This window comes from Liolophura sinensis, chromosome 7 (assembly GCF_032854445.1).
Source record: "Liolophura sinensis isolate JHLJ2023 chromosome 7, CUHK_Ljap_v2, whole genome shotgun sequence".
In the NCBI taxonomy this organism is placed as follows: Eukaryota; Metazoa; Mollusca; class Polyplacophora; order Chitonida; family Chitonidae; genus Liolophura; species Liolophura sinensis.
In genome coordinates, this window is record NC_088301.1 from 10,729,240 (window position 1) to 10,756,713 (window position 27,474).

The following is a 27,474-nucleotide window of genomic DNA, read 5'->3' on the forward strand; positions in this document are numbered from 1 at the left end:
TATTTCTGTTTTTCTATAAAAAAATAAATTAGATTGGAAATTGAAGTATTTTTAATAGTGTCATAAACCTAATAGATGAGTAAAAATTTTTCAGATTTTGATTTTTTTTTGTTTTTTTTTGGTTTGGTGTTTTACGCTGTACTCAAGAATATTTCACTTATACGACGGCGGCCAGCATTATGGTGGATGGAAACCGGGCAGAACCCGGGGGAAACCCACGACCATCCGCAGGTAGCTGACAGACCTTCCCATATACGGCCGGAGAGAAAGCCAGCATGAGCTGGACTTGAACTCACAGCGACCGCATTGGTGAGAGACTCCTGGGTCATTACGCTGCGCTAGCGCGCTAACCAACTGAGCCACGGAGGCCCCCATTCAGATTTTGAGGAGTGAGGTATAATTGTTCATTGCACCTGGAGAACAAATTGCGCCCTGGTAGTTCCTTGTCATTATGCATTGCAGAGTGAACAAAGTAGGTAGGTACAAGTATTTATTTTTCAAGGCTGTGTGACAGTGGCTGTCTTTAATAGTCTCATAAATATTAGGAAATATGACTTCCAAAGTGTCAGTCTCTCCTTGATAAAAGCCAATATACAATACCCTGGAAAGCAAACTGTGTGCATGGGTGGAAAAACTTGGTCAATGACAAACCATTGACGCACACAAGTGATGAATGGCTGTGAAGTGTGCACTCCCTGGTGTCCTTGACACAAGTCAGCATCTATGTCCTTGTACATGAAGCTGGAGAAAATAGACTTCTTTTGAGGACTTGATTGTTGTATGTAAGCTTGAGCTAGGATAATGTTTCTGACTTCAGTACAAATGCGCATGTATGACATTGTTGTATGTAAGCTTGAGCTAGGATAATGTTTCTGACTTCAGTACAAATGCGCATGTATGACATTGTTGTATGTAAGCTTGAGCTAGGATAATGTTTCTGACTTCAGTACAAGTATACATGTATGACATTGTATGTAGGCTTGAGCTAGGATGTTTCTGACTTCAGTACAAGTATACATGTATGACATTGTTGTATGTAAGCTTGAGCTAGGATAATGTTTCTGACTTCAGTACAAGTATACATGTATGATATTGTTGTATGTAAGCTTTAGCTAGGATAATGTTTCTGACTTCAGTACAAGTATACATGTATGACATTGTTGTATGTAAGCTTGAGCTAGGATAATGTTTCTGACTTCAGTACAAGTATACATGTATGACATTGTTGTATGTAAGCTTGAGTTAGGATAATGTTTCTGACTTCAGTACAAATGTGCATGTATGACATTGTTGTATGTAAGCTTGAGCTAGGGTAATGTTTCTGACTTCAGTACAAGTATACATGTATGACATTGTATGTAGGCTTGAGCTAGGATGTTTCTGACTTCAGTACAAGTATACATGTATGACATTGTTGTATGTAAGCTTGAGCTAGGATAATGTTTCTGACTTCAGTACAAGTATACATGTATGATATTGTTGTATGTAAGCTTTAGCTAGGATAATGTTTCTGACTTCAGTACAAGTATACATGTATGACATTGTTGTATGTAAGCTTTAGCTAGGATAATGTTTCTGACTTCAGTACAAGTATACATGTATGACATTGTTGTATGTAAGCTTGAGCTAGGATAATGTTTCTGACTTCAGTACAAGTATACATGTATGACATTGTTGTATGTAAGCTTGAGTTAGGATAATGTTTCTGACTTCAGTACAAATGTGCATGTATGACATTGTTGTATGTAAGCTTGAGCTAGGATAATGTTTCTGACTTCAGTACAAGTATACATGTATGACGTTGTATGTAGGCTTGAGCTAGGATAATGTTTCTGACTTCAGTACAAGTATACATGTATGACGTTGTTATATAAGCTTGAGCTAGGATAATGTTTCTGACTTCAGTACAAGTATACATGTATGACATTGTTGTATGTAAGCTTGAGCTAGGATAATGTTTCTGACTTCAGTACAAGTATACATGTATGACGTTGTATGTAAGCTTGAGCTAGGATAATGTTTCTGACTTCAGTACAAATGTACATGTATGACATTGTTGAGTCATAATTGATCTGAGCTGATAGGAAATAATTAAGTTATACTGTTTTAGCCCAGTCACTATTTCTTTCTACCCAGAGGAAACTCATGGTAATTTGATAAGTGGTGTATAGTAGCCTCTTATAATATGATATATGCAGTATCTGGCTACAATAGAAGAACTGAATGTTTATGGACTATGGCAAGAAGGGATATATAGTTCTAATATAAACTGCTACATTTCATTTGAAATTAATACCTGTAATTAAACAATAAGAGAAATTTCAGTTCTAGACCACTTGCTCCAGGGGCAGGCATTAGAAATTCGTCTATGGCCATGGGCAGCCAAGACAGTTGAAACCACTTTCCCTGAAGAAATGTAAGGTGTCCGGAGCATATGGACATGTGCTGATTTTGATAACTGAAGTAGGGGCATGAGGAACGAGATGAAGCTAAGTTATCCGAGGTACATGAGGTGCGAGTTCAATTCCCAGCTTTGATAGTAAATTTTTTAGCTAACGTCATGTGTTCTTGGTAACAGTAACAGGTCAACTGCCGTTGTTGGGACATGTGGACAGTTACAGTCATTGAGGGACCAACGTGTGAATGATTGTGGGTCTCCCCGGGCTCTGCCCAATTTCCAACTACAGTAATGCTGGCTGCCATTGTACATGTATAAGTGAAATACTGAGTCAGTACATTTACTAAAACTGCAAATCTGACCTTAAAACTGACTGCCAGGGTGGGAGTGACAAATTCTTGACATTATTCATCGATCAGATTAACCAAATAAATGAAGTGTAGAATATTTATTGAAAGTAGCCTAGAAAGTCTAAATTTATAGCCAGTAAAGGCAGTGAAAAAGCCTGGAATTTTGAAAACTTAAAAGTGTACAAACTTTGCCTAAACCTGACCCCCATCCCGCATGTGAAAACGTCTTCAGTATGCCATTGAACACTGACCAAATAAAATAAGCTCACACTGTGTGGAAGTCTTTGTAAATCTGTTGAACAATTTCAGTGACATTGTGTTAATGTCATTTTAGCTGGCCTTGTATTTAACCCGGCATATATAGCTAAGGTTGCACCTACATGTACATGTACCACCATTTCTTTTGTTGCTGTTATCATTATTTAATACATTTATTTGTACACCAGTTGTATCCAAAGCTGACTGGAAAAGGTTTCAGTAACCTTGTTAACTGTGACACGTACAAGGTACATGGGTGTACTTGAGGGTCTCTTGGCTTGTCTGTATGTGAAGTACATGTGTTTTGACAGGCTTAGCTGTGTCAGGGACACCTCTACACTATAAAGCCAGACCTCTTGCCTGTTTTTGCTGCCTTTCATAATAATTCACCTGTGAAGGTCAACGAACAGACAGATTTATTGAACAGATACACAGAATGCAAGGCTGTGCATGGTCGACTACATTACTCCGAAATTGTGACTACAATAGCATGAGAGTTGTCACATTCAGTTGTCAGGCAGACTTACATTAATATGTTCATTAGATTGAAACGAATTATATATACATATAGATTCATAAATGTGTTTTTTAACACTGTACAGGTGTACATATTCCTGATGGGTCAGACTCAAGTGACCAGTATATTTCATTTTGGATTGTCTGGTAAATCAAGAATGCAGCTGTAAAGGAAAGAAAAAACAGCGAAAGTCCAATAGGATGTCCATTAATTCTGTTTTTATGGCACGTGCTGATTATTAGTACATGTGTAGCCCTGCCCCCTTTACCAAACAGGGCTGATGGCAAGAGCTGTATGCTTTTATAATTTTTCTGTTTTCTGTTTTTCTCCGTACTTCTCTTGGAGTTGTTCAATATCATAGCTTTATGTACATATACATGGAAATCAAGAGCTAATAACAGGTCATTTAAGTTTGTACAACAGTTTAAAGTCAAAGTCCACTCTAAAATGAAATATACATCAGATGAAAGACCATTAGAAATTTTTCAGGAGAAAATACTTGGATTTATTTTTTTGGCATTTTTTTTAACAGAATAAAATAGCATTAAAAGATCAGATTCTACAGTGGTCTGTTGTGACCCCAGAAGGTATCAATTACTTCACATCTGTACTTTTTCCCTGAAAGAATTCATTTCAAGGTCAAATCAGCGAATGCATTCATAGATCTATATGCAATTGAATGATGAAATGTAGCAGTCTAATGTGTTTTAAGTTGCAAAAACCACATGTGATGTCATTGGTCCCATTTTGGTCAGAAAAGGCTACCATAGAATAAAATATTCCAATGCATTTTACTAGGTTAAAGAAATTGTTTAAAAAAAAAAACAATGAATCAAACAATTTTCCAGGAAAGTTTTTGATGGTCTTTTATCTGATAAATACTTTATTTTAGTGTGGTCTTTAACTTGTAATACTATGTCGTGATTCAGGTTAACCTCTTGGGGCCTTGCCCTAAAGGGCTGATTGTCGGGTGACTCATGTACTGGTGTGTAATTATGGTGGTGATCTAGCTAGGGCTGGCCTCATTTACATGTGGTTATTATCACTATGATTAAACTGTCAGTGTGAATGTGCACATTCCAACGTTCTATGGATTAGCCAGAAATGGGAAATAGTGTTCAAACAACCCTTTTTAAAGGCTATTTCGTTCAGCATTTTTTTTTTATATTCCTTATCTCTTCTGTGTTAAAAGTGCTGAAAAGAGAAAGTTCAGTTAACATTGTTATTTTCTGTTTCTCACATCCATTTCTTCATGTGCACAAATGTTAAGCTGGCTAACCCTACATGTATGCCAACATGTGTCAGTATACAGGTGCAAAATAGCCAAGAGAGATTTCCATGGAATTGAGCCAATACCCCTAACTGTCTCACCATTACCACTCCTGAGTATGTGGGTGGTGGTAGTGCCTTCTCCAAAAGATGGTGAGATTATGGTTACTAATGTGCACATCAAATTCTCCTGTAGCAGTCTCTTCAGCTTTCACTGTAAACAAAGGATTGCCTTCGGGCAGTGGAGGCATACTGATGTTGATGTATCATGAGGCATATAGTCACTGCTGTATAGTTGCTTTTTTAGATCAGTTGCCTCTTACATGTACTTCATGTATATGTTGCAGGTCTAGTTTCAATCCCGATTTGGGTCAGACTTCAAAAAAAAAAATCACTAGTCAGTTAGGCCATACCAATTTAAATTGCTGTTTTATGGGGCTGGATAAGTCTTTCTCCAATGTTGGAAGAGGGTATTACAACAAATGTCTAATTTTAAGCGAAATGTGAACTGTCACAGAAATTTTTCCTGTTGAAGAGATATTTATATTATCAAAACATGAAAATCATAAACTTATCAAGATTAAACAAAATCAAAAGGTGAATTTTAACTTTTATCTTTATTTTATTTTTCAATTTTTTAACATCTGCTCGCCTTTGAAATTCAAAATAAAATTGGTGTCCTCTTATACTGTAAATGCAAATCTTTCTCTCCTGCTGGCTGCCGTCATATGAAGTGAAATATTCTTGAGTACGTAGTAAAACACCAATTAAACAAATAACATAAGTAAAATGGAAAGTCTGTTGCTTATAGAATTCTCCCTAACTTTCCATTGTGAACCTACAGTTACGTCTGGTCTGTTTACCAATGTGAGGGCAGAATTTCGAGAAATCCCTTCTTCCTCAATGACACAAAAGTGACACTGCACCCTCATGTAACTGGCATTTTGCAGTATATACCGTGGTGGCGATGAATACTGAAAGCATCGAAGGCTATACAATATTACCTCCAGACACAGAAGAACACTAACGAGCCGAACATGGCGTCCACCCAAGTATTAATATCTGTACTGTGTGTAGTGTAATACAATCACCAAAAAAATCCAATATTTTTGATAATTTTTTTATTTTTGAATGAAATTTTTTTTAAGATTTGGAAATCTATAGTCCTTTCAAACCCTGGTTTAATGCTCTGTCAAGTACCGATTACAATGTCACGGATTTGATTTGGATTTCAGGTGTGTTTGGTGTGGGATTTAAGTGACACTGCTTTTTGCTCATCACAGCATTTTAGTGGGTAAGCGTTATATATGTCACCATTGAAACCAGCCTGCAGCAAGGGGATAACATCATGGTACAATAAAAGTGAAAGCAAAATAAAACACCAAGCAAAATAAAACACCAAGCAAGTAAACTAGCAAACTGTTGTTACCTTGAAGCAGAATTCCTCTCTTTCACTCTGTGAAGATCATCATCAATTATGGAGGAGTTAGAATTAGGGGTAATTGGGGCAGGCGGGCTGGACACTAGACAGAGGACCTATGGTGGCCCGGGCCATTCATGTGTTTACATGCATCATAGCCTGCCTGTGATGATCACTGATTGGTTTCAAACCATGGAAACAGTTTAATGGGATAATAATGTTTCAATCTTTACTTGATGATAACTTCCTTGTTGCTCAAAGTGGTTTGTGTCTAGATGTACATGTACAGTGGTACTAGTCTCTGAAGAGTTAGTGTTACAGCACACCAGATGGCTGATGCTGATTTGATGTAATGCCTTCAAGTAGTTCCTGAGTTAGGGAGCCTTAGTGACGTATTGGTTAGCATGCTTGTGAAGCACAATGACCCAGGAGCCTCTCACCAATGCGGTCGCTTTGAGTTCAAGTCAAAGTCGTGTTGGCTTCCTCTTTGGTCATACATGGAAAGGCCTGGCAGCAACCTGCAGATGATCATGGGTTTCCCCACAGGCTCTGCCTGTTTTGTGCTAACAACACTGGCCATGGTTGTATAAGTATTCTTAAGTATGGCCAATGAAATATATAACCCATGGCCATGGGGGATGTATTTATTGAACCTTATTTTTGTGCTTTTGAGGCATATTTTGATCAGAATGTGATGGTTACATGTAGATTAAATCTCAAAAATGTCAAATCAATGAATAACTTATGTAAATCGCTTCTGAGCATGACAGTTTGTGTTGGTTTATAGAAATGCTGAAAGATAGAATAGTGCATGGGGTTTGGTGTAAAAAATCTTCCAAGTATTAGTATAGTATTCATTCAGAGGTCATTTCACCATTAATAAATGTTGGATCTGGTAGAAATGACAGATAGGGCTTATGTAATGGATAGCCAAGAAATAGATGCCATAGATGGATACTTGTTTAATTTGCTAGGCTGCATGAACTGGACAGTTTATCAGTACAGTGGATCTGTGTCATGGGAGAGTTACGTAGATTAAGAGATTAGCATTCTGCTTCGATCCAAACAGATGAAGTCTTACATCTCTGCATAGCAGATCACATAGCGGTTGAAGTGGCAGAACTTGCCCCGAGAAGAAAGTTATTATGCTAATTAGGTTATGTTGTAGTGAACTAGTCCTGTCAAAGTCGGCATTAGAAAGCATGAAAAATAGATCCCCGTTCTGCATAGTGTTACTGGCGAGATTGAACTGTGGAATTCCAACGCACTCTCCGTACAGTACTGGCGGAAAAGCCATGTGCTCTGAAGAGGGGATGAAAATTGATTTTTACATAAGAGTTGTGTTACTATTGATCAGTTATGTGGACACCTCAGCCCTGTTACATGCCTATGGAAGGGTGCCACTGCTGACCAAGGATTTGTTAGGTTCCGGGTGTAAGGCCACAGGAATCCAGAGGGTAACAGTGGCACTGGCCTGAAGGAAGCAGGTGCTGGTGGCAAGGACAGTGTACCACTGTGAATACATGTACTGTAGTTCAAGTGATCCAGTCGTTGAGACAAGCTTCCTAAAAGTCCTGTCAGAATTTTGATCCAAGTCCTTCTACATTTTACCACTGGTCTCTTCTACATGTGTACATACATGTACCTGTATAGTTTCTCCCCTTAGTCTCTACCTTTAGGGTTTCAAGGAAGCCTGCCAAAGTCTTGCCCAATCTGATGTAATTAGCTGTATCCTTACATTATGGACTGTTGTGGTCCACCAAGCCAGGACCAGCTGAAATAGCCCGTCCATGAATGTGCATTCAGAAGCTGTCCCGGCTGGATCGTTACCCATGAATAAGCCTTAAAAGTGGCCTGGCTCTATCAGCCCTACAGCTCATGTGAGGTCAATTCAGGAGAGAGACTGGCTGGTGAATGGATGAATGGATTTCCTTGGCCTCCAATCAGTGATTACCCCAGACAGTTGTGCATTTCATCTGACCACTGGTCAGGGCAAGAAGGTGATTAGTGAGGGACTCTTGTCCACAGTGCGAAGTGACGAAACTCTAACTGGTCAATGCGTAACCAGGGACTGAATTTAAATGGTTGACAGACCATTTAAGTCGTAGCACTGGGTACACAAGGAGGGACTCCTTACACCTGACAAGGGGCTTACCACAAACAGTGTGGAGTGACCGAGGTGTAACTGGTTATACAGTGTTAAACCATCACCACCTCATGCTTGACCATTTGACTGACAGTTGTGGGTACAGGAGAGACACTGGCTTGTATAAACTTGCATGCCGGTGACTATATACATTTATATGCACACAGATGTGTTATCCTGTTATAGCCTGAACACATACCCAAGGGTTAGGCTGATGGATAAGGTTCATCATTGCACAGATTACCTGTCTGCCTAAAGGTGGTATTGATTCAAGGCATTGATTGCGACCAGACTGACCCCGGCAATTTGCCATCAAAACTGCTGCGCAAGAAAACTGCCAATGAATTCCATCTGATTGAGGCGGATACGGAGTATATCTCAGGAGGTCCACACAGAGTAAGACAGAAGTTTTTCCCTGCCAGCTGTAGCCTGGTGGATTGTGTGTGTGTTGGTGTATATAAGAGATTCTGTAGGCAGAGGGGCGCTGTGTTACACAGTGTACCCAGGCAGGAACAGAGCTGTCGGTCGTGCTGGGAGTTACATGTATATCCACCCCAGGGAGGGGGGAAAACAGAAAGAGGTTTGGGAAGGATGCCAGAGATGTGTCAGGTGGTATAGCCCAGTGTGATGTGTTAAAGTACTGCCTTATGTACAGTGTACCTGTGTTACCCAGTGGATCAGAAGAGAGTACAGAACTAGTACAATACACAGGTATGGAGGTAAGCCATAGATCTGCTGGAGACAGGATTTGACATATAGCTGACATATAGTTAGAAATTGTACCTGTTTACTTTCTGTGCTTAGAAATAGCCATGGTTTTGAGAACCTCACCTTGTTGAAATTACTGAAATGGCCGTATGTAAAGGTACAGAATATAAATTTTGCTCTTAAGAATAGCGTGTCTGTTGTGGTCAGACTGGTATACAACAGGTCTCATGTGAAGGACCCTATTCTCAGTGGCCAGCTCTTCGTGAAAGCCCCTATCCTCATTGGCCAGCCTGGTGTATTACAGGTCTTGTAGGAAGGACCCGATCATCAATGGTCAGCTTGGTATGTGGCTGCTCTTTGTGAAGAACTTCGTCAACAGTGACCAGTCTCATACACAATTGTTTGTGAAGGACTTTGTCTGCAGTGACCAGCCTGGTATACAGTAGCCGTTGTGTTAAGGACCCCGTCAGCAATGGACAGCCTGGGTCAGTTAGAAGAGTTTGAGATATGAGAACTTTTATCAAACAGTGTTGTGTTTGATGTAATCAGTCGGTGTCTTCAAACCCCCTGTCAGCCTTAGGGTTATAAGCCTGTACATGCAAGTAAGAGGTCAGGGTCAAGAGAGACAGGGGGCTGTTGAAGAGAGACAAGGCAGCACCTGTGATCGTCAGATTGTTGTCTAATACGGCTCTTTACCTGAGCCTCTCTGATGTAATTCACGATCCCGTTATGACAAGTGCTTGTTCGCTGGCTGGGTGAAGGGGACATTTTTAACCTTGTGAGGGGGACAGAGGCTTTAAGCGTGGATGTTGTTCACTAATCTGTCTCTCTCACCTGCTGAGGACATGGATGACAGGCGAGGCAGACAGAGGTAAATAAGTCGGCTGTGAAGATGTCCTCCTTACTCCAACAACTCACTCTCCCTGCCCTCAGGCTCTGCATGTCGCACTCTGTAGATGGTTATGAATGAACGATTGGTCTGGATTTACCTGAGCAGCTTGCTTACCTATGCAGCAAGCTGACAAGCTCTCTTTACCTGGTCCCTTTGAGGCCATGTCATCAGCAGTATTAGCACCTGTAATGGCAAGCTGGGACAGGTATTGATTGTCCAGGACCGGACACCCACATTTGACAACTGACCACTGGTCAGTACATCTAGTCACTTACCACTCGGTGGCTGGTATGGCTGATGGGATGTCCTCCACTAGCACGGATAGCGACCACAACGTTGCCACAATCTATGAGGAAGAAGTGCCTGTGATTGTGAGACGGCGGGGGCGGACATTGAGGGTGCGGATTACCTCTGTGGGTGACGGGGATGTGCCGCATGGGGCGGGCTGCACCTGTACTCGGCCAGTCGTATGTATTCACCAACTTGTAATTAGCTTTATACCTACATTGTACATACTTCCATTGAAAAAAGTCTACATCAACCTTATTTTATATACCTGTAATTGATGAGTTTACATATACAGCACATGGATGTATTAGTGGGAGCTATTCTACGCACATAATCGGCATGCATAGTACAGACATTCAAGGAAGCAGGTATATATACATAGGAGGTTTATTATACGCTCCCTAACTATGATACATATGTGTAATAGGAGTCTTTGTTTTTTGGGGGTTTTTTTTTCCACCACATATACCTGAGAATACATGTGGGACTTTATGGGGTCACTGACTATACATGTAGTTACTAATGTAGGAGTATTATGTGGTAACTCAAATATATATTTGTATATATTTGCTAACTTGTCACGCTGTGTGGAAACACATAGGAGTTGGATGTATGTATGGTCATTCATATGCATGCATGCATGTATGATGGGTACATGGATGTTCATTATCACAGTTAATGGGAGACTGGATGACAAGCTACACAGAAGGTCCAAGTGGCGGTAGAGCGCATCATTTTCTTCGGTGACGTTGCAGTGCTTGTGCACTTCATATATGTTTTATGAGCACACGTAATTATGACGTAATAAAGGAAGGAACAAATGAGTTCACAGCTTGGGACTGTCTTGATACTGACAAAAATGATTTTTACAAGTTCACCATAGCTTGTAGTTGAGCAGATGCTAAATTCTCTAATCTTACAACAGTATTTATAGATTTTTACATCTAGAAAATTATCATTGCATTTGTGATTTTTGTGTAATATATGTGTACAATACATTTACTTAATACACAAGTAGGGTAACAAAAGAAAAAAATGAAAGCTTTACTTTGACTCAGTATTTCAGCATTTTATTATGCCACCATCAGGAGTGAAGATTACTTTGTATTACTCTTGTTCCAAATTACAAGTTACACAGACAGGTGTAGTATTCTGTAAAATAGAAGGAAGTTTTACTGTGTGTCTGATACATGTGAATTTATAACTTGTATAGACATACTTGTTTATTGTGTGTATCATAAAACTTACCAAATAACCAACAATAAAAACCAAAAATTCATGTATCCATACTTCACTCCATTGTTGTTACATGTTACATATGTTTTGTGGATATATTATATGTCACTGAATTAATGTGATAATTGAACCACCAAGAACTAGATTAAAGCCTGTGGCGTCATGATTTGTCACTGTCGGATTATTAACAACACTCACCTTGGTTTAGCTGGCGACAACCCTCGTCACTTCATTGTTTTTTAAGGAGATTATTGAATTAAAGTGATATTCGAACCGACAAGAACTAAATTAAAGCCTGTGGTCACTGTCGCATTAAGAACAAAGGTTTACTTGGTTTAGCTAGCCACAACCCACGTAACTTCTTTGGCTCAAGGTTTATTTACTTTATTTATTTGATTGGTGTTTTACGCCGTACTCAAGAATATTTCACTTATACTACGTCTACCAGATTTATGGTGGGAGGAATCTGGGCAGAACCCGAGGGAAACCCACAACCATCGCAGGTTGCTGGCAGACCTTTCCACGTACGGCCGGAGAGCATTGGCTCAAGATATACATGTTAGTACACACTCCGGGTACATCACACCGCGAGTGTAAAAAAAATACCATTGACTTTGTCTTGTTATTCAGCTCATTCCGGCGTTAAACATATTGATTTTCAGTTGTTGTTTTTCTGTACTGTATACGTATATGGGTACGTGGTTGTGGCAATGCATCTTAGCTCTCTCCCCTACTGCCTTCATAATACTGCCCTCTTTGGCTCTAAGAACGGTCACATCTCCATGTAACGATTCTCAAAGATCATTGATTTTCACTGTATTGAATTGCATTATACGTTGCATGTACTGTATGAGGAGGACGATATTCTGTTACACTCTTAGATGGATTGTACATAGATCTTGTTTCACTTCACCTTGCACAAGTACCGCTGCATGCTCCACTCTTATTTTAACCGCCTTACATAACACATTCAGGTGAGTCCTAAGTCAGTTTTCTGTACACGTACATACGTGTACACATCCACTCAGATGTATGAGATGCAAATACAGTTCTTGACTTTTCTTCAGGAAATTCATTGGCAAAATGAATAAAGCATAGACCTACTCTAACTCCTTTCTCTATGTCATACATATGGTCATGGTAATAGAGGTACATTTGTAATGTGAAGTTACATGCTGTGTGCATGCGTGTACATGTGTATTTATTACGTGGTTGACTGCTTGTAGGCTTTCCCACCCACCCTGTTATATAATATCATACATTAAGTGCTACATTCATAATTGTATTATGAAAGGTTATCTAGTCAGGCTGCTGTTTAAGCATGTACATATATTATTAACAGCAGGGTCGATTGAGGTTCCCATGTATACCTATGAACACAGTTGACCCATATGGCATATGTGTGCTCTGTTGTTTAAACCTGTATAATCAGTACACATATGTCACCAGGGATTTCATGTAGTGTTATTGTTAATGCCACACATTCAGAAATGCTGTTGACAAAGAGTAACATGCAGTCAAGGTGTCTAGACTGCGACAGCTAAAAACACTATAAACTTTGACACTTGTGATCGTGTGTTCAAATCCAGCCTTGGCTACATCTGTTTAGGAAGTTTGTCAGTTACCTAGCTGACAGGGTGCTGTGGGAGGAGGAAATTTAACATACTGTATGCAAGCATGTTAATTTATGCATGGAAGAAACTGAACCTTTAAAGAACTCTCAGAATTTGTCAAAATGTGTAACTTTGAATGAAGTTTTAAGTTTATTACTGTGTTGTGGTGTATTGTACAAATTACCTCATAAATAATAAATATACATGTAGTTCATGTAATGCCACTCTCCAGTCTTAAGGTCCATATGCCTGGAAACATCTGACCAAAGTATAATGGTAAATGACTTAAAATTTCACACAACAATTTGTAGTATTTTCTTAGAAACAAATTTTTGACATAAAATATTACATGTGGTAGTGACACTCATGTTTTGCCAAGTAGAGCATTTATATCATCTTAATTTGTGAAGAAGCCTCATCATGTCATCCTTAGATTAGTGGAACTCTCAGAATCGGGAAAAATATAAAAGTTAGTCCTGAATGAAATTTTAGTGTACTTATGATACATGTAAATACACGGTTAGTTTTGGTTGTTGGCACTGCCCCGAAAGCCCATGATTTTGCCATGTACATGTACAATATGTTCAAGTAGACTACCGTCCAGACCCATAAAATATAGATGTGCTCGTACATGTATGGAGGTATCAAACTTTTCAGTTAAATATTCATGTTTTTTTTCTGACAAGAAATTGAGCCACGCTTGCCAGAATTCAACCATAATGCATATACTCATAAAATATTGGTTGTCAAAGAAATACATGTAGCAGCCACAGACATGTAGCAGACACATTTAGGGACATAAACTGAGAGTTGATTATAGAAGCTGTAAGCTCTTGTCTTATATTGTTTTATTGATGGTGCCTACCGGGTGTAAACGTGCCTTGAGGACTGAATTTGTCTGGCGCTAAGAGAACTCCGAGATTAGAACATAAAAATCACTGGCTACATGTAGTTCTATAACATTGAAGTAGCATGGTTTACTGCCAGCGGTGTCCCGCTGGTATAAATGTATATGCATTTACTTTACAGCTTCCCAGTTTGTGAGTAGGTATTATACCTCCAATTTATGACCACCCATACTTATGTACACCCAGCATGTTCGTATGTGGCCTGTTGTTATAGCCTGTTATTATAGCCCACACTCATATCCTTTAATACAATTGGTTCAAACATGGCTCGGACCCTCTTAGGAGGGTTTATAGGAAATCTCCCTGAAGTTTGTTCCCTGTGGTAGTCAGCGGTGACTTTTTCTAATGTAACTTATTTTTCGTCTTTGTATTTGAAAAAATTATGTAATGGTAATCCTAAGTATGTAAATATATGCATTTTTTTTTAGTTATACTGCAAAATACAGGTGTAATAGACATGCATCAGCTAAGTATCAATCAGTTTTAGAACTGAGACACCTGTGGAATCTCATTCTAAAATATCATTTCTTCAACATTTACTGTGCAAAAATTGAACAAAAAAGATTATGGTTAGGGTTCTCTAAGAAGTTTTTTCTCCTGCAACCTGTGGGTGGTTGTTGAATTTCCCCCAGGCTCTGTCTGGTTTCTTTCCTCCACAATGCTGGTTGCAGCTGTGTATGTGAAATGTTCTCAAACACTAATCAAATAAATAAATAAATAAATAGCTGTTAAGATAGCCAACCATCAGTTTGCTGACAGGCAGTATTTCGAGCCAGATGAGGATGGTTTAACATCAGCAACTTTTTTTTTTTATAACACATTGAGTGTAAATTGTAACCTTGGTGTTTGAAGATGACAGGAAGTGTTCAACTCGAACTTGCTCTCCCATGAAGTGAAAGCAATAATGATGTTTGTAATCTAAAACAAACTCTTATCATAGGCAAAAACCCAGAATACAAGAACGGCAAAAAAAGTGTGCAATAGGTATTTGAGATTTATTTCTTATTATGTTGGCCCCATGATGGACCAGCTGGAGTTAGCTTCAGCTCTGTGTAAACCTCATTCCTCTGCTTAATGGACTTATTTTTGTTGCGTCTGTTTTCTCTTCAGCTCCTGAGTGAATCAAATTTATTCTTTTCCTTTTGTGTCCAAATTCTGATTTATCTGTTTGAGGGCTGAGCATGATTCTATTGTCCCAACTCTGTACATAACTGACTGGTCGTAAGGTTTATATCTATTTGTGTTTTGTCCAGGAAGATTTTGTTGAGCTGCTTGTGGGATCAGATTCTGTGTCTGTGTTTTTGGTTTTATGCTTCACAACCCCCCTTGATACCGTTTCCGTCGTGTGACAGGCTGTTTAGTTCTGTGTAACTACTTGGTTTATCAGCTTGATCCTGTTTTTGTTGTGTAAACTATTTCTCTACCATGATCCTTACATACGGTATGCCGGCTGTGAATGGGCTGTTGCCAAACTCATCCATCTCGAGCTCTCCGCAGCAGCTAAATGAAGCCTGTAAACAGGAATTAATCCCAGGTGTAATGTGTTAATATTGTGGAGATTTTAACTCTGGTGTATTTGGACAGACACGGCTCAGACAATGTAGGTGTCGAACTGTTATCCAGTCTGGAGTCACATATTCATCCTCCAAATACAAACCTCAGGGTGCCTGAATAGACTCGATTAGGTTTGTGTATGCCTGCTTCGTTTACATGTTTCACTAGTATCCCAGGCTATAACTTTAGCAACCTGTGCAACAGCTGTATTCTATGTGTTCTGAGGCCAAAGTAGAAAGAAGAGAGAAAAAAACAGTGGCAATAAAACAACAAACAAAATTGTCAATCTATTTTGTTAATGGAAAAACAGGCAGAGAGGCCCTCAGACTGTGGCTATGGTAAGTGAGATGTTTATTACACTGTACCAGTGGCTTGAAGTGTTAGAGGCTAGAGGAGCGGTTTGGTGATACTTGTATGTGTAGGCGCAGTGATAATGCATACTATGTGTGTTAAATGCAGCATTAATACATACTGTAAATGATTCTTGTAGCTGCGGTAATAATGCATACTGCGTACATGTTATAGATGTGGTAATAATGCATACTGCATACATAATGCACAGATACATGGTATAGATGTGGTAATAATGCATACTGCATACATAATGCACAGATACATGGTATAGATGTGGTAATAATGCATACTGCATACATAATGCACAGATACAGATACATGTTATAGATGAGGTAATAATGCACAGATACAGGTACATGTTATAGATGAGGTAATAATGCACAGATACAGATACATGTTATAGATGAGGTAATAATGCATAGATACGGATATTTGTTATAGACGTGCTAATAATGCATACTGTATGTCCTATATGCCGTGATATTGTACTGTGTGTGATAGATGCTGAAATAATGCATATTGTAGGTGATGGATGCTTTCATAATGCATACTGCACCTCTCTGAGATGCATACTGTGATAATGTGTGTACCGTATTTCATCTGACTGCTGAGATTGCCTGGCACGGAAGGTAGAACTTTTTACTTCAATACAGGAGAAAATTGTTTGCGTGAAACCTGTTGATTGTTGGATGTTTCAACACTGTGAGCACTTATTTCTTAGAAAGGCCATGGAAGTAAATACAGAAATCAGGATGGTCACAGTTTTCATCTGAAATCACACCATCCAGTCATCATTCCGTTCTCATTTGGAATTAGCGGAGAACTGTAAACATGTTGCCTAATAGACGGAAGATATTAGACTAGGCAAATCACGAAGCAGACCAGCCACTCTGGCCAAGCCTTTATCACGCAATTCCCACTTCTCCCTTGGTGATAATGTTTGTCATTTCTATCAGTGCTGTGGCACATGCACGTACAACAAACAGTGGCTTTCCATCAGGCAATCTCAGCATAGTGTTCAACACAGCCATCATCTAATGGTGATTCCAGTGGGGGAAAATATGATACTTGCAAAGTAGCCTTTTGGCAAATGGAGTATCAGAAGGGAAGCTTAAAATTATGGAAGTACAAAACTTTGTGTCTGGTGATAATATTTCACAATCATGTATATCCAAGCATATCATTATAAATTTAGGGGATTAAATTTAGTAATTAAATTTGATTTACAAACTAGCATATACATGTACCAACTTTGACGAAACAAATAAAGACATTTAAGGTCACAAATGTCACGCATAGGAATGGTATTTAAAAAGCTTTATTCCATTATATGCAATCATATTTTTAAGATTTATGTTTTTTGTGTGTGTGTTTTTTTTTGATAGCTGTGGGATATTTGTCTGACTATACAGGATATAGATACATTCATTTAACTAGTGACAGCTGTATGGTGTTAAGTTTTCTCTTTGATAGGTCTGGGCTAGGTGAAATGTTCAGGCCATGAAGGTTGGGACGCCTGGGTTCTACTCAGCTGTCTGTGCTCTGTACAGATTGTGTGGATCTTCTCATCAACATTAACCTTAACACACTGTAAATCCACATAAAGCCTGATGGATGACAGTCCAGATAATAGACCCCTTCATTGCTACACCCATGTTCATGTAGGGGTAGGTCTAAAACTACGCCTTCCTGTGACAAGTATCCTATTCATAGCATCACCCTAGGGATTATATGTTCACCTCCTTCAACTTTAAATTTTGTATCTCCCCGGCCATTATTTTAGCTGATAGGTGTTGTACAAAAACTTACCCAGTATTTATATCGTTAAGCAATATTTGGACCTTGTTGCATCATGAATAATAATTATAAATTGATTTGAAATTTTGACCTAAAGTAAATAAAGCTAAAATATGAATTAAGGTAATTAATTTGAAAATTATGCGTTAAAATACTTCATTTATTTTTCAGATTTTTTATACGCTGTTGAAAGACATTCAAATATTATAATATTATGGTGGGCTTTATAAACCATACTGACAGTGTCTAGCTGACTTTGACTTCACATCACCTTTTTTCCCTGATGTTCACTAGAAGAAAGGAATTTTTGGGAATTCCATTTCAGTAATCTTTTACTCATGGGTATAAAGAGTTATTCCATCATTCAGTGATTAGAGTTCTCATGACATCAGACTTACTAAACTTCGATAGTATGGTCCATAAAACCCACCTTACAATGCAAATGTTTGAACTCCTTTAACTCTTTTCACAAAAATCTAAAAAAAATAAATGAGAGTATATTTTATATGCATAGCTTTAAATGGTCTATTTAGTGATGCTTACTTAGATTTTTAGAGGTCTTTTCCTTCAGGTCCAAGACCTCTTTGTGACCCTGGAGCCTGAGCTACATCTGTATTTGTAGACAGCATATCAGGATTGTTGAAAATTTGGCTAATTTACTTGGACCAATCAGAACATGTTCATGTGTATAACCTGAAAGTTTCTCCATGCTGGAGATATTTTTTTTGCCTGATTCTGGCTTTTGCTGTTGTCTTCATCCATGTGTTTGTCATCCTTACACATTCAGTACAGAATTTTGCGCATTAGAATATATGTTAAATGAGCTAAGATTTTGTCTACTCATATCACCTGAGAGTTTCATTGATCACAGAAATGTTTTGTGAGGTTTATGTGGATGGTCAGTGGCAGAAATAATATTTTACAAATTTATTTATTTGATTGGTGTTTTATGCCATACTCAATAATATTTCATATATACAACAGCGACCAGCATTATGGTGGATGGACTTCTGGCAGATTCCTAATTAACAAATGTTTAGGGTAGATACAGCACATGTTAGTCAAGTAAACAAACCTGGCAGTTCAGAATGTTGTCATATATAGATTTGTCTCCTTTTATACCTGTGGATGAGTAAATGTTTAGACAGAGAAATAATACCATCTGTCCGTATAAAGTAAAACAATACGCAGTATGCAACATATACATGTAGATGTACCACTATATCATCATTTGTCTCCATCTGCCAAATGGATTGTAGAAAAAGTCTGTATGTGCATGAATGCAGCATGACTGCTCTATGGCAGACCATTAGGGCCACGGTAACCTGTAATTTGTTTGTGCGTTCATCTGTGATGTGTCCAGGTCATTTCACCTTATATGCTGGTGTCACAGTTGAATATCTCTACTCTAATACATTTGATCTCTTGGGTTTTACATTCCTTATTATCAACCCTGGGATGGGTCATACCAAAGTACTCCGCACTGAGAGGTTAAAGCAAGGAAATAGCTTGTTCTATCCCATAATGGGTTAATGCAAAAAAATCTGGATACTAAGTATAATACATACATGTAGTGAAAACGTATTGGTTTAATTTTGTTCCTGAAAATAACCCTTTGGAGGGTAAACACAGTAAAGATAAATGAAATTAAATTTAGTCCATTCCAATTATCAAAGCAAATAAATAAAAGGATTCTATGTTCCTTTGAAATGGCGATTTGGAGGTTGGTAGGGTCCTGAAGGTTAATGTGACCCTTTTGCTTTGAAAGTGACTGTACCACATGATCCTGTGTTTATGGAACAAAGTACTAGATTATAGCACAGTTCTTGATCTTCAACAAGCTAAGTTACAGCTACTTTGTCATAGGATGCGTTGATGTTTAGAAGCTTTTTTTAGAAGCTTATTTCTGCTCTGCTGAATTTACACACTGTAATTCTTCAGCCTTTTTGAATGTTTGCATCATGTTTATCCAAGCATATTCTGAAGTTATTATTCTGTGTAGACTGATAAAATCATACTTTTTATGAAACCCTGAAACTCGCGAATCCAACAAATGTGCATAAATTGCACTGAAAGTTGCATTTCACATGCTAAAAGGTTGAGAAATTAGGGTAGATAATGTTTTCGTACATGTGTAAGTGGTGTGCTGTTTTCAGTCGCATCACATTTTAGACCTCAAAACTCAGTCAAATGTCTTGACAACGAACCAGTTCTAGTACAACATGAATCTATGCGTACGTATAACTCCAAGGCTTGAAAGCAGTGTTTATGCAGGTACTGTGTTAGAGTGCTTCTGTGCTGGGCAGACATGAGTTCAGATGTTTTGCTTTATTCCTCTCACGGCTGCAAAATTAGCTGAATGAGAATGATTAAGCTGTAATCACTCATTGATTCATTCTTGATTCCTGTATGCCCGTGTGTCATCTGTGTGTAGTTGTATGTTAGCAACTGAGATGCTGTTAAGCAGACTTCCTGTGGTTTACATTTGTGACCTTGAGCTGTACGTGTTAATGTTAATACCTGTAGGATGACAAGGCCCTAGGACTAGATGTACGTACAAGTCACCTGTGACGATGTACGCGTTACCTGTGGACATGTACAGGTGTACATTTCTGTACGTACATCTGTGTCAGCTGTGTCAGTACAGACCCCATTGGAGGCTGGTCTTTAGTCCTACACAAGCCATTGGTCTGACTGATTTCTACTTATACATGCACTATGGAGCTTTATGTAACTCGCTTTGTATGGTTTCCTCCAGCCATAAAACTGACCAGCATATTGACGAACATGCACCTACATGTAGCAGTGTCAACCCATAAACCTGTATTCACATACATGTCGCTGGCTGTGCATGGTTTCCTCCACCCATAATCATGGCCAGCGTATTTACATCCATGTAGCTGTGCTTGGTTTCCTCAACCCATAAACCTGACCGGCGTATTCACATACATGTAGCCTCATGTGCGTGGTTTCCTCCACCCATGATCATGTCCAGCGTATTCACATCCATGTAGCTGTGCTTGGTTTCCTCAACCCATAAACCTGACCAGCATATTCACATACGTGTAGCTGGCTGTGCATGGATTCCTCCACCCATAATCATAGCCAGTGTATTTACATCCATGTGGCTGGCTGTGTGTGGTTTCCTCCACATATAATAATGACCAGTGTATTCACATACATGTGGCTGGCTGTATGTGGTTTCCTCCATTCTTAATTATGCCCAGTGTATTTACATAGATGCAGCTGGCTGTGCGTGGTTTCCTCTATCCAGAATAATGACCAGCATATTGATGTACATGTAGCTGGTATATATCTATATTATTTTATGGGGAGAAGTGACATTGTTTGAGAATATGGGTTATTGTAGTGATTTATGAATTCAGCGCGTGAAAAAGCTGTCAAGTCCGATTTAGGAAAGCACTTTAGCTGTCATGTAGTGTATAGTGGAATTAAAAAAAGAAAAAAAGGATCTATTTCTTTAGTGCCTGGAAGTTTTCCTGTGGCCCGTCACATGTATTGAAATATAAGAAAAGGTGTCCTTGAAAGAAAGGCTTTCATAATTAGATAATTCATACATGTATACACATGTACAATGTACATGAAGATTTTGTGTGTGTTGGGGGGGGGGGGTCTCAAAAACTGAATCATATACATGTTGGTTTCAGTTAATCTTGATCTCTTTGGCTCTAAGTTTAGGATGAAAAGTTAAGGTATGGAATAGTTTAAGTAGTGATTGGTTTGACCTGTTTTAAACTGCACAACTTGCACTCATTTTGACCACAAGATCACAACAGTTAATGTAAATTTAAAGATTATACTCTGGGTCATTTTCTATTCATAAGTTTCAAGAGAAACGATTGCTGGAGGTACATGTAAAAGCTTGTTCCAGCTATTTGCTTTAGTCAGATAAGTTGTATTCATGTTGTGGCTCCCCTTTAACAGTACTAGACCAAGCTCCCACAAAAAATCTTTTCCTATGAAAACCCGAATGATTTAGTTGTCAAGAAGATATATATCTCCAATTTGTTCTTCTGATTGTGTCTGCCTTATGCTTTCTGTACAGCAGTTATATGCGGCTTGTATCTTGAAACTTTAACATCATTTTTTTTTCCCTGTAACAGATATGTTTTAAGTCATGTTGTACATTATAGTAAAGTACCTTTCTGTTGGTTATATGGGCTAATTCTGATATTTGGTTGTGCCTGTTTAAATTTTTGAATGGCTGCTCCAAGAACTGGCCACACCTTGAAAACAGAAACTCCTTATTTAAAAACTGTGATTTCTATAATCATTGTTGGTGTCTGTAACCCATTGACTATTTTTATATTTCCAAGCAACTTTAAAACAGTTACTATCAAAGACATTGTTGTCGTTTTACAAAACTCTTTGTTGTAATTTCAACACAACCGCGTTTGGATCTCACCATGCATCAACTGCTAGCTGCACAATAGAAAGAGAAGAAAAAATAATTCATGGCTGTGCAGATATGTCACATAATGTGTTAAAGATGGAAGAAAAGTGTAAAGTACCATGGAGACTAGCTATAGAGAAGTTGCTTACTTCTAGGTAAAGTATTTTATCTCTGTGTTAATGCACAACATTTTTTCATAATATTTATGTGTGGATACTTGCATAATGTGATAGTTGTGTTATTGCTTTGTTCAGTCCAGTTATATATAAAACTTACAAAGCTCCAGTTGGTGTACATCAGTGTGGTCACTCGTCTTGTTTCTTTCTCCCTATCAGAAACTCTGCATGATTACCATGACAACATTGTCTTCACATACATAAAAGTGTGGGGGGATTTTGCTGCAAGCAGATGAGAGGACTCTGTTATCCAGTTATACAGCCTTACATGTATGATAACAGTGGACAGTCTTTACCATTAGGGATAGTGCCAGCAACTTGCTTTCAAATGTACATGTAGTTGCTGAGTGTCTGGACATTGGTGTTAAGTCTGTTGACAACCAGGACAATGCGTGACAAGTGGGTAAGGCCAATTCATAGAAATTGCTATCCTCTGTATATACATGTTGCTGATGGTGCCACAGTTTTTGTGTGCCTGTATGTTTGTTACATACATTGTATGTACAGCTGATAATTTTGACATAAATTTCAGCGAAGATGTCAGTCTTTGGTCTCAACACAGATGGATGCCTTTCGTATAGCACATTTTACCATAGTTTTACAACCTGTATTTTAGCATCAGTTGAAATCTCAACAGCTGGTAGCTAATATTGAATTTGCCCTAATAAATTTCAGGCTCAAAACGCATATTGGAGGCAAATCTCTACTATATGTCATAAAATATTTTTAGAACTGCTGAATCTCACATTTTTCTTGTACAATACCATATTATCTTATCCAGACAAACCTTAGATTAAGAAAACCCTCCGAAATTTCACACATGTGACAAGAACATCATAAGAAACTCCTGTATATAGTCTTCCTTTTAATAAGTCTTAGAATACCATGGGTTAAAATCAACTTTTACCTTGGTTAACCCTATTCCTGTTTCAGTATAGAAATAAAGATTCAGAATGGATGCATGTTCTTGGCATCATATGGCGGATATATTGCTGATGTGATGTTAAACCATAAGTATTCAGTCAGTCAAATTATGCAATTCATTGTTTATATCTGTAACATTTTCTAGCTTTTTTTCAGTGGTGTTTTCTAATCTAAAAGCTTAATGTATGAATTCAGAGTCACTTTTGAAGAACTGTATTGTAGCGCCAACATATCTGTGAAGGTTCCATGCCAGATGCGTTTGTTTTATTTATTTCTTGCATGTCTTGGGCATCTTTGATCCCCCAGGTATATATGCTGTCAGGAGAAAACACTCTTCAATTAAACACCAATCTAAATGATTAAATACTGAAGGGACAGTGTTTATTAAAGTCAATTAAAAAATTCTGTTTCTCCTAAGGGTTTGTGATATGTTATGGAATCACTGTGCCAGCACATGTAGGTTATCAAGAGATAGATAGTTGTAATTTACTATTTGACCAAAATTTACATTAGCATCGGTGTGCATCCCTTACTTTTATTTCTTATACATGTACACATAAGCAAATGCGCATTTCACAGGTAGCGTGTAGAAATTCTATCACCATGGCACATGTTCGCATTGTTACATCTCTGTTGTATATTAAACAGGCCAGTCTAGATGGACAGCTGTGTATAACGCTACATGAATGACTTTATCTTTTCACCTGTTCTGCTCCCAGCCCCTCATAGTTGTGTGCCACGGATTGTGAAGATCCATATATTTAGTTTGCTGGTCTTTGTAAATCAAGATGATCAAACAAAGGTACACCGCTTGCCGCATGTCCCTTTACACGTGCTTACATGACTTGTCCATATGTAGTGTGTATCAGGGTTTGTCAGTATGGCCTCTGCTCCAATACCTATCAAATCATTCGTGCGATATCCCAGAGCAAATGGAGAAAGTTTTGTCACGGTAACTAACATTCTTTAGTATTTGTGAAAATCTGACTTGTAATTTCTGCACTGAGTGAGAGCTTCATACCGCATGTGTTAATACCAGGACATGTTGCTTAAACTTAGCTGTCCCCAGACATTATTGACTTGTTGGTATTTATAACTTCATTAGTGGATTAGATTAATTATCTGCACTTTACCTGATTGTTGTTTCCCAATATTGTCCACCAGTTCAATCCAATCTGACTAGGCTCTTGTTTGTTAGATTATTACTTCGTCTGATGAAATAGGTTTAAGGTTCAAGTTCCTGGGAAGAGTTTTACCATGTTCTACATTTATGTACGTTTCAAGCCAATAGAATTGCTCTTGAGCACGTCCTAGTTCAGTGAATTAATTCATTTTGTGGCCTTGAGAGGTGTGTTATTAGCACACCTACATGTACATGTAGGTTTTGTTCCAAGGGTGTGAACTAAGACATGGCCGTGTGCAAGCAAGCCTCAAATACAACATGACCACTTCAGTGGCCTAATTGTTAGGGCATCTGCCTCGAACTTGGGAGTCCCTGGATCAAACCTGGGTCGAGTCATACTCTTTAAAAGACTTTAAAAATGGTACTTGTTGCTGCCTCGCTTGGCACTCAGCAGTGAGAAGTTGGCGCAAGAAAAAAAAGACTGCTTGGCCTAGTGTTAGTATAATGGGACTGGGTGGGGTGTCATGTCTGGTGTCTTCAGCATGATACTTCAGTGGGGGAAGCACTTTGGTGGCATGGACTCGCTCTGCCACAAGAAGACACATTATATGTACACACACCCAGTTACCCCACATCGTCATTTGACTGAAAACTTGTTAAATACGACATGAAACCTCAACTATTAATTCATTCAAATACAAATTCTTACACATTTCTAGTTTGTCTTCTTGCTAAACAGCATTTCAGGGACAACAATGTGTCCAAAGATGTACTATGGAAAACTCCTTTATGAGAAGTATTCTTAAATTATTGATCAATTCAAATGGTATGTTAAGAATTATACTTTATTTGGCAGATCAGATAGTTGCCTTTCCTCATTCCATCCTGCATATAGTCTGTCCTTTACTTATTTGCTGCTCTAAAATATAGCTATTCAGACTTTTTTGAAGATGACGTTCATACTAATGGTAAGTTTTTGTTTCCCTTTGCTCAGTCGGACTGTGGACCTGTGGCTACCCCGTCCCCCCTTCAGTCCCCGCTGCCACGTAAATCCAGGGAGGAGCTGCCATTTGGGTTCCATTGCAGCCTGCGCCGCTTACAACGCACCCTGTCTGAGGACACGAAGCGGCATCGGCGAGACAGCATGGGCTCGCAGAGCAGTCTACATATGCACACCCCTCATCTCTCTCATAGTAAGTGTCTCTTTAAGTTCTTCAATCTGTACAGCCAAAACACATTTCCTTTAATGTATTGAAGTGACAATCCATGTTTCTTCCTTGAAAAAAAGAGAATGTTTAAGGACAGTTGTCTTTGGTTTCTGTTGACAGGTGTTTTTGATTTTGTGTTTCATGACATGCAGTTGTGTTTTACTGTAACAATTCATAACTTAGCAAGTTTGTGTTAAAACATCTACTTGTTAGGCCATGTTTTCAAAGAACTCATGAGTTTGTATGATAAAAAAAAGTCTGGATTGTTTAAATGAGTGTGGTAGGAATATACAAGAAAAGAATTATTGTACATGTATTTGTTGGTGTGTTTTATGGCTCGATCAATATTGAGTTCAGAACAGGGTGTCTCTATTAAGGGTTCTCTCCTATTAGAGGTATTATCTTTATTGTGCCTGGGAGGTAAATATCATCATTCTATTGTTGGACACCTCGAAGGCAGAAATGTTGTTAGTGGCAGTAGTTATATGAGATAGGAAAGAAATGGCCCCTTGAGTGCTTCAGACCACATTTTGTCCATGTAAAATTGTCATTCAAGTTCTGGAATCTGTAGCATGCTGCTTGTAATATGCAGATTGAATCATGGTATATGTGTAATTATTTTTTGGCATAATTTAGGTGATCAGTAAGTAGTTGAAGATAATTTGCCATCCATCAATGAAATATATATGTTACTCATACTTCAGTTGAAAGTATGCATTACGTGGGAGAAAGCAGGTCTGTTACTTGCCAAAGACCTGTGATTTATTTCACACACTAGGGTTTTTGCCACCTCTGTGTGGTTGAATTTATACTGGCATTTTTTTTTAAACAGGAGCCCAATTCTCCAAGATGTTGAGATGGTCTACAGAAAATTTGGCTTTATCCATGTTGTTGTATGCATGTATGCTAAAGTATTCTGTAGATTATGGCCACTGGAGACCGGTTGTTCTCCTACCCATGCCCATGAAACTTATGCCTGGGTATTTAATGTGAAATATTCTTGGATATGGTGTTGAACACTGATTCACCCAACATGTAGCTTGTAAGACAACATGTAAGATACAATACTATGGTTGTTCATCAGTTTTTTTCAAGAATTCCAATTAAAAATGTCTTTATCTTCTTACAAATCAGTTTCGATTTTCCCTGACTTTGATTAAAAGTACAGATTACGCACATACTTTACAGTTTAGTTTCTTTCAAGGAAACATAAATAATACATCAGTCTCCCACGTTTTCCTGTCTTCTTTTCTTGAATTAAAATGTTGTGTAAACTTCAAAGTAAAATTAAATATGTATATATATATATATATATATATATATATATATATATATATATATAGCACTATACAAGACTCATGGAGTGTGACACACTGTCATATCAAACCATAGATGGTGTGAATCTTTCATTTGGCACATTATATTGCCGTTTGCCTTCTTCCTGATAGGTGTAGGCCATGAGGTCATAAGTCCTTGTTGTACCCTCATTAATTCCATGTATTGTACATATAAAGAACACTAAAACGAAAACTATTCCTTGACAGAAAGAATTACATATGTAGTAGTACATGCAAGAGTCAAGAATAGTTCTGACACGGTCCTCCCCCCTACATGTCTGCATCCTTTTGTAACATCTCAGACGATATTTATTTTGTGCATTAATGTTGACCAGACCAATTCAAATTAAATTGAATTGATCATCATCCCTTTTACCTGCCTCTTTTGATTAAGGTTTTCTTCATTTAATTCAAAAAGCTTAGCACTACAAGTACAATTGAAACTGTTCTATCCTTTTCCTCTTATACATATATCCTCTTGCACTGTCTTATGTAGGTGATTGCGGAAGGTGTTTAAAAAATAAAGAAAGTAAGGAATTGCCTCTTTGGATTGAAATTTTAAACATTGTCTAGCATTTTGTTCA

The 27,474-nt window shown here is 38.2% G+C and overlaps 1 protein-coding gene across 5 annotated transcripts in view; it reads left to right on the forward strand.

Annotated features, from left to right (window-relative positions):
- The window catches only part of LOC135471641 (microtubule-associated serine/threonine-protein kinase 2-like), a 124,387-nt gene that overhangs the window by 4,874 nt on the left and 92,039 nt on the right, over nt 1-27,474 (forward strand). For 4 of the 5 annotated variants that reach the window (XM_064750945.1, XM_064750948.1, XM_064750949.1 and 1 more), the window contains exon 4: nt 25,340-25,538. In XM_064750945.1, coding sequence (XP_064607015.1) covers nt 25,340-25,538 — 199 coding nt within the window. Of the gene's footprint in view, nt 1-9,533; nt 10,426-25,339; nt 25,539-27,474 lie in introns of those variants that run through there. The other variant, XM_064750950.1, reaches the window with a different exon arrangement.